The sequence below is a fragment of the Vanellus vanellus genome (assembly GCF_965231255.1).
Source record: "Vanellus vanellus genome assembly, chromosome: 2".
Classification (NCBI taxonomy): Eukaryota; Metazoa; Chordata; class Aves; order Charadriiformes; family Charadriidae; genus Vanellus; species Vanellus vanellus.
The window spans coordinates 39,883,601-39,892,600 of record NC_138906.1 but is presented as its reverse complement, the minus strand read 5'-3'; the positions used below and the strand labels follow the sequence as shown (position 1 = coordinate 39,892,600).

At 39.8% G+C, this 9,000-nt stretch overlaps 1 protein-coding gene across 1 annotated transcript; it reads right to left on the bottom strand.

Annotated features, from left to right (window-relative positions):
- Positions 1-4,482: 4,482 nt before the first annotated feature.
- On the bottom strand, positions 4,483-9,000 carry BTD (biotinidase; the record flags this gene model as incomplete). Its single annotated transcript, XM_082479050.1, has 3 exons — positions 4,483-5,683; positions 7,098-7,247; positions 8,770-9,000. 3 exons carry the CDS (start codon positions 8,998-9,000, stop codon positions 4,499-4,501), a joined length of 1,566 nt encoding a protein of 521 aa, XP_082335176.1. The 3' UTR covers positions 4,483-4,498.

The window sequence follows — 9,000 nt, the reverse complement described above, 5'->3', positions numbered from 1 at the left end:
GACTTGGCATCCCAGTCTCTTTAACGCTGTTATTTGTCTTCAAATAAAGCACTATCTAAATTATCCGTGCTTCCCTGGTGCTATGTGTTATTTTACGTTAGGATAAACTGAGCTCCCTCCATTCCATGCTGTGTTTTAGCAATTTTCAAGCTGAGGTTGGGAAAGGCCTCTTGCAGTATTTCACCACGTAACCGGAAACATAGTTGAATAATAGGGAACCTAAAGAGCCTTTCAAGCTGTCTTAATATTGTTAGTGTCACTACATATTTAAAGAGGAGAAAAACACCTTACATAAACTTTTTTTTTTTTCCCCCATTAAAATTGCAATAGAAGCAACCAGAAATTGTGCTGTTCAGATTCACAACAAAAAACAAAACAAAGCCCCGCTTCCAAGCCTTCTCAAATGACAGGCGTGCAGGTTCTCTGCTCATTGTACCTGGGAGTTTGACTTAATTCACAAAGCTTAAGACAATGAGGTCTCAAATTTTCTTTTGTGTTAAAAGAATATATTAGATACCTTAAACAGCTTTAAAGCAAAATCTAAGGATTCACGTCCTATCCTGTCATATATTTCCTATCCCTTGCCAAACTTTGTTATTCAAGCTGTTTGCATGGTTTTCTTAAAAAGTCTTTCTTGGAGTCTGTTAACATCTTACTGAATTCAACCTTTATAATCTCTTTTACCAAGAGACTGTCTGATCCGCTGTGGGTACCACTAACTCTTGTCTCTGACTTCTGAGCTGCATTGCTTACTCCTGCTCTCCCAGAGGAGGGAGGGAGGAGAGCACAGTCAATCTCTGAAGTACTTCCATCGCTGCTGACCGTTAAAAACTTGAGTGATAACTCTCATTTCAATTTGTGAATATTTGGGGTTTTCAGGAATGGCATTTGTCACCACTTTACCACTTTGGTTTTTTTTAACCTACATAAATGGAGGAGGGAGTAGTTCCTTCTAGCCACTGAATCTCCCTGTGCACCATAGTGGTGGTTAGGCATTGTTCAGGTCCTCTTTCTGTAACAGTTCTGAAAATGTAATTTTCTTCAGTTGACTCTTTTAATTCATTTATGCGAATGTCTGAAGCAGCCAAAGTCGGTGGTTGGTTTCTTGTGTTGGTCCTTTTGGGTTTTCTGTGATGCTGGGGTGTTCGTTAAATACCTGATTCTGCAAGACTTGGGAAAGGCTGTGCTGCGCCTCGTGCCGATGGCTTCCTTACTTCCATGTTGATTGCAGGAAGGTCTTGAAGCTCAGTCACTTCAGTCCGGTTCATTTCACCTGTAGATATCTGCCTAAAGGAGCTTATGCCCACTTATGCATTGTGGGGATCTTTGTTCAGAACAGGTTGTCCCAGGCTGTCACCAGTTCCTCAGCCTGTTCACGTGCTTCTCAATAACTGAACTCCCATGTCCTGCTTGCCAAATATTCCTTTAGTGTGCTTTCTAGTGGTTTCTCTCACTGCAATCGGAGTATCCCCACGTCCACCTGGAAAACTCCCTAGTCATGTGAATCCCAAAGCAGCAGATCCCTTATGAAGAAACCCCCAATGCCTCTGACTTGTGCGCCTTTACCCCTGCCTGGACAGACGGTTTCTATGGTTGTCTTCCCCTTCCTGGGGGCAGTGTCAAGGCCGTTCGAAGACATCATCCCCTGCTCTCTGTCTCAGATGGTATGTTCCTTTGGTCTTGGTACAAATTTCCAAATCCTGATTTCATTTAAGTCAACAGACCGAGTGATTTAAGGCTGTTCTATACAATGCTTGGACTTCCCATATGTCCAAAGATCCTTGTGTTCTGGTTTGGTTTTGTTGTACTCACAGACAGAAATGGTTCAGGAAGCTTTAATAAAACTGTTTATATCCATTGAAGAGATCCTAAATGATGGGCTGCATTTTACAGTGTTATGAGTCTGCCTGCGTGAACATCAGCCACGCTGGAGGCTTCTCACACCTCCTCAGTAAACGGTAGGTAGCTGCACTCCCATGAACACGGATGGTTTGGGAGCCGTCCTGCATTCAGCAGGGCGATGCTGGGATTGCTGCTCCAGAGCAGACTTCCAAAACCCACCGATTGGTGGTGGTGAGTGTTGTAGGTTACTGCTGGGTCACCCCGTTTCAGAACAAATACATCTGTTGTCCCTCAAAGACCGGGATGGGGCAGGGGGAAGTTACTTATTGGTAATGCTCCATCGCATCTAGTGCTGTATGTTCCACTTTTTCCAGTGTCTCTTTGCTAAAGGCTGCTCTTTTGGGTGAAGGGAATAAGGTATGAGAACGCGGTCTAATACTTATGCCTGCTCTTCTCAGGGCGGAAACGGAGCAACGTGCCCCATGCAAACGGTAAGGCCAGAAGGTCTTGTTTTCTAATAGTTTTGACATACCCAAAGTTTGAATAGCTCTGTGGAACTCACTTTGCAAGTATCTCACAGATAAATGCATTTTTTCCCTTAAGCATAGCAAATATGTGTAACTGTATTTACTTGTTTAGCCTAATTTATTGTGATAATAAGTCTGCTTTGGAACTAAATCTGAAGGATTTAGTTCCCATGCAAGAGCATGCATGTTTTTCAGCCCATAAAGTGAGGTGGGAAGGCTCATCCCGAGAGATGAAATTCTGCAGCTGTTCACTGTTCCTTTCTTTTAGTCTTGGTCGTATGGTACTAGAACCAAAAGCACAAATAAGTGCCACAAATGCTTTTCTGTTCTACCCTGTGTGTTCTGGAGTTTGTGCAGTGTTCAGCAAGAACACTGTTATGGGTGCCAAAGAATTAATGATTTTTAATAAACCTGCGGTGGGACAGCCTACTTTTACATCAGCAAGTTTACATCAGACAAGATACAGACACTCCCCTCTCCATATTTCTGTCCAATATATGCTGTGGGATGAACAAACCTGTGGGGTTGCTGTATCAAAGCTGAGTGTGACTGGGTGCTGGCTCACAGTAATACAGCTTGGAGAAGGAACGTTTGATAGAGCCCAAGATCATAAATATTTATATACTTATTTTGCGTAAACATTTAAGAAACCTTGAAGTAGAAATTCAGCAATTTCACCAGAAAGTGAGTTTGTTCAAAGCAGGAGCTTAGGAGCTTATTGAGCACCTTTAGTGCACGTACTTGCAGCTGCCATAGTGGTTTGAGTTTGAACACACCTCAGAACTGACTCAGACAACCAAAACGGAGACTCGCGGCTCTCCCATTAGCACTCTGCTCCTCCCAACTACTGGAATGCAACTGACAGACTGAGCAACTGAAAGGCAAGGACTCACCAAAAGATCAGTTGTGTTTATTCCATTATTCAACAGCTATTACACAGATGAAGTCATAACAGCCAATAAGACCACAAAAAATTGTAACGCTTGAGAACAAACAATCTTCTCTGAATTTAACCCAAAATTAATATCCTTTGAATATTCTCTTTCCCACTTCTTCATTGTAGAACAGTTTGTCACTGCAGTACAATATTTATAGCACTTAATCTAGTTAGTCTCTGGAAAGAATGGTGTGTTTTACTCATTTAGCAGCAGGAACCTGCCATCTGGCACACGAAGTATTTAGTTAAAAACTTTGCTGTCCCACAATTCATTATGTGCTTTTCATAGCTCTTGTTGAATGAATTTATGAACAATGTGTAAGATGTCTTAAAGTCAAAACAAGTCTTGAAATGACCTCTCTTTTAAATGGGAAAAGTTAAAGTACTTAAACAGTATATAACACAGTCATTGATATTCATTGCTGATGTTTTTTTTAAACACAATTCCTTGCACAGTAGGCTGGAAATTATGTCTTAATGCAGTCTAGTTTTTCATAATCACTTGATATCCTCCTCCCCAGACTAGCTGTTCCATAGATGTTCACAACTGCAAATTCAGTTACTGTTAAAAGTGTAGGAGAAAACTCACTGAGTTTACAGTGGGATTACAGACAACTAAGTGGACAGTAAATGGTAATGACTTCAGCTGGGGGGTTTTGACTCAAAAAAAAAAAAAAAAAAAAAAAAATTATGGCATCCTAGCCACAAATCAGAACCTCACCATATACAAGCTATATGTACATATACATACATATTTTCATGCATGTCATGCACAGTATTTGTGTCTTCGTTTCCTTTCCTATTTTTCTTCCTTTTGCAATGGTTTTCCATTACATTCATTTCCATATTCCATTCAGAAAACCAAAGGATTAAATTAAAAAGAATAAATTCAGTTGAAATGAGAAATATTATTTTTCCCGATATAAAACATCTCAACACATTACAACAAGCCTTTATCTCAGCAAGGCAGTTCTTTTACTTTTGGTAGGACATAAGCTACCAAGGTACAGACTGTACTTACAGCCTCTTAGGTTAAGTGCTTTGCTTATCATTTCAAATGTGGAATCTAATCAGTCAGTCATGTAACAAACGCACCTGAAGCTCTAGGAAGTACAGGCGTTCAACAACTTACGTTAAGATATATACTCTGAAAATATGGGCAGTTGTTTTCTGATTCAGTCAAGTATCTGTACTAGTCCTTTTCATACCATCGTCCATATAGAGCAGCTGTCAGTAGACCAGAAGATGTTCTATTTTTGCTTATGAAATAGTGGTGGTTTTTCCAGCCCATGTGATCAGCAAAGTCCAAAGTAATACCAGATGTCAGCAGTAAAGGAAAGATATAAGGAGTACTCATATTTCCCCATAGCTGGAAATCTATCAGAGCAGTGGCATCTGTAACCTCCTGTCCACAACTGCTAAAGCTGAGACCACCACACTTTACTAATGCACAGGCCTGAACATAGTATGTGCCATGCACTGTATGGAGCCCATCAAAAACTCCCAAAGCATACAATTCATCGGTTAGAACAGCTCTCTGGTAAGTTAAGTAACAACAAAGGGTATTGGCGCAAACCTGGAGCTCTCCTTTTTCCCCCCATACAGGAACGAAAGTAAAGTTGTCGTACATCATTTCTGCATAAAATGGGGGAGGTAACTGTTCATTTCCTTTTTCTGATACTCTACTGGGGGTCTCTTCTTCCTCCTTAAAGCAAACTTGATCATCCATTGAGGCGCTTGTAAAAGTCTCACATGAGTAATGTAAGTTCTCTCTGAATCCTTCATTACTCTCCAAATTGTTTTTGTAATCTGTGGTAATCACAGGAATTTCTGCTACTATGAGCTTGCCACCATAACTTTCCATGTTGTGGTAGATGAACGATTTGACTGGAGTGTATATGCCACTCCCTGTCATGCCCAAGGTAGGGTGGTGGATATTAGCTGCTAAAATATTGATGTTGAAAGCTGTTGCAAAAGCTTGTTGAAATTCTACAGCAGACAGGAGCGGGAGCTGGTTCATCCAGGCAGTAGGATACACAACTTGTTTCAAATTGTATTGTCTGATGAGGTTCACTGCAGGCTCAAAAAAGAGTATATCAAAGCAAGTGAACATACCAAAATTGCCAGCAAAAGGGGTATCAAAGAGTTTATAGTCAGGCTCTGGAGGGCTATCAAAAGCATATTCAAAATACAGATTGTGTTTGCGATACGTGGCTACCAGCATACCGTCATCATTGAATGCCACGTTGGTATTGAACTGGTATCTTCCATCAGATGGACAGTGAGGATCAGTGCCCTCACAGGGTTGCTTAGTGCCTAAGTTTGCCACAAGGAATATTTTGTTCTTCAGTGCCATGCAGCTCAGACGCTGAAGAACCTGGAGAACAGTATGGAGAAATGTAAGCACTTCAGAATATGGAGGGATAAGTTTTACTTCAGCAGCTATGACATTTAATACTTTTCAAATTGATATTTTCACCTGGAAATTGAATACATTTGACTATCTGTAAATTTAAAAGTACTGATGATTTTGTGATGAAAGCTAGACTGAAAAGTATTTCAGATATTAATTTCAAAACAGCATTGAAAAAATTACCTGGGTTTTTCTTTCCTAAGAAGTGAATAAATAATCTCTCTACTTCAAGGGTGTTAATGTTCAAAAACTTCTGACTGTTGCAGGAGCACCGATGGTTTTAAAACACTGTAGGTCAAGTGTAAGCTTTGACAAGGGAGCATAACTGATCTGTGTGTGCCTTTAGAACAGCGAACTTCTAATAATGATCATTTGCACCTGCAATGGCTTAGTCCTGCAACTAGTTGTTTTGACTCTAACTTTTTAAAAAAGTGATTACTAGCTACAACTTAGAGAAGCAGAGATGTCAATGGATAAACTTTGCATAGTTATAGAAAAGAAATACAAAAAGTTACAGACTACAGTATTACTGGGATGTTTCTTACACGCCATAGAGAGCTGTACCAAAGACTGCCAGTACCGCAATCTCCAAATAGGATCTGAATGACAAAGTTTTTGCTTGCTTGTGCATGATCATTGGTAGTAAAGACTCACAGGCCAAAGTAGGTCACCATTTACAACTGTGATTCACGCTGGCACACAAATTCTGCTTAGTAGGCACATGCATGATTACTTACTTTCATTATATTGACTACTGTAACCTCAATAGGAATAAACAGTCTGTATTACTAAGCATGGTTATTTTCACTTTGGGTTGAGAACAGTCGATGAAACTACTATTTTTGTAACTTGCAGGTCACATCTTCTGTAATCACACTTGGTCTGTGCTAAGTTGTGACTTCTGTTACATTATAGCAGGTCAAGTCCTGTTACTTGTGCTAATCATTTTACATGCAACCACTGAGTTAGAATGTTCTGATGTCATTACCTCATTAAAACTGAGTAACAAGAATGCATTAAAAGTGAAGATACCGCTATGTTGTTTTAAATAAAACAATGTTATTCAAAATAACACTACTAACAACATATCTTATTAGAGAGTGATTACCATTTCATACCTCAGGGAGGGGGAGATGACAAATCCAGAAGGCTTGTAACAAGTAAGGATTCTTGCATGTATTTATCTAAAACCCTCCTCTGCTAAGAACAAAACCAGCATAAACTGAGAGTTCATGCAAACAGAATCTGGTACTACGAGCTGTTAAACTTCTTGCTTACTTCCCTAAGCAAAACTACTAGAGCTAGTTTCCCACTTGGAGCACAAATGTAGCATTTAGTTATTCTACCACCCCTCTGCAGAAATCACTCCTACATTTACCTCTGTGTCATTGAACAAATATGGCTCTCTGCATGGATTCCACTTCACAGACTGTGAATGCACAACAAAATCTAAGTAAGGATAAATGGAGCTTCTGGTGAAGTTGAAGCCATGGATTCCATCTTCAGGAAAAACAATGATCTGTGCTCCCTGTATGTAAAACAAAGACATCGTTTGTAGGCAAAGCAAACCCAACCTAAATATGAAGGGGAAAAAGGGGGGAATCTCATGGGAAAAAAGACTTAAAGAAAGTTAAGGACAACCCAAGTACATTTTGACAAGAATGTAGTTTGAAAATGTCTTTTCTTTGACTTCATAGTAGGTGTGACTATGAGTATAAAAAAAGCTTATTTAACCTGACACATTCCTTTAGCATGAAAAATAACATATTTGACATTATTTTAAGGGCATGAAAATAAGAACAGACTTCATGCAAATTCTTACCAAAAAGTATTCTCCCTTCACACGGGTCATGACAATGATGTTATTCAGGTTAAAGACTGAAGATGTTAAAATTAGTCTTAATTTTTTTTTAGAATTTTGCAGATGAACTTTGTCAAAGATGCTGTACCTGAGTCAAAAATGCTGTACCTGCATCAAAGGTGCAGCATCACTTAGTCCTTGATTAGCTATATAGGGTTGGATAGGGTACTGAGAGTATTGTTTTCAGCTTGACTGTGGAAGCAACGCAGATTCTGGTAGAAATGCAGCCATGCCAGAGCTAGGCTGGCTCTACCCGAAGTTCAGGGACATCTATTCCTAAAAATCTAGTGGATCCCTCTTAAATCAGACACAGCATCAGTCACTTAAATTCCTGTGACTGCTCAAAAGTCAGTTCAAATGTGTTATCTGTGCTACGACTTTGGGATAATTTACCCGTCTTGGATGCAGTACTGCATAAAAACAGCTATTATGCTCCTGGACTGTGATGCCCAGTCATCATTCTAAAAAAAAAAAAAACCCAACCAATCCAAAACCAAACACCCACTTTTTCACATTATATAAAAATTGTGAAACTTGCAAGTCATTTCTTCTCTGCATAGGGACAGTAAGGCCTGCTTCTTCTGACTAGAACCAGCTTTGGATTTTCTTGGGGAGGGAAGGGAAGGAAAGAAAGTTGTGCACAAGAACAGCTGGAAATACTAGTCTCTCTCCTCTAAATATATTTAGACTGAGAACCATTCCATGGAGGGCAGGAGAAAGGAATGGAAAACTTTACTTCCACAAAGTTGTTAATGGTGGAGCCATTCGTTTCCACAGTATTTAACTTCCTTAGTTTTTAGAAACATTCAGGAATTTCCATTGAGAGCACGGAAAAAAATCAAACCCAAAGACAGCTGCCTGTAAGACAATCTTTCAATAAAAACATTCCATTTAAGAAAACAGAAAGGAGCTAAGTATTCAGACCAAAATAGAAGATGAATTTCCCTATACTAAATAACTATAGGCGTGTTTTTCCAAGCTTGGAATAACTCAAGTCAGGCGAGCTGCTAATTGGCCTGATTTTTTTCAGAGCTGCTGGCAGGTCAGAATGTCTGAAAAAACAGACCCTACTTATGTATATAAATATGGTTTAGTTGCCTGGGAACACAAACGTGAAAGATTATCCTCAAATAGCACTTACTCTATATATACATAAGACACACGCAACTGCTACAAAGCTGCAGCATACCTGTCTTGCAGCAGCCACTACTTGCTGTTCATAGATGTCTAGGTTTCTGCCCATGAGTTCCAGCGCAGCTTGTCGATCAACTAGGGCTGTCGGGTTGGGACTCAGTATGGACTCATGTTCATACACGGCAGCAACATAATGCCCCTCCCTCTTAACTCTTCCTGAGACAACTTGATAGCAAAAAAAGCAGACGGACAGCTTCCAGCACAGATCCACCATGGTACATGCCAT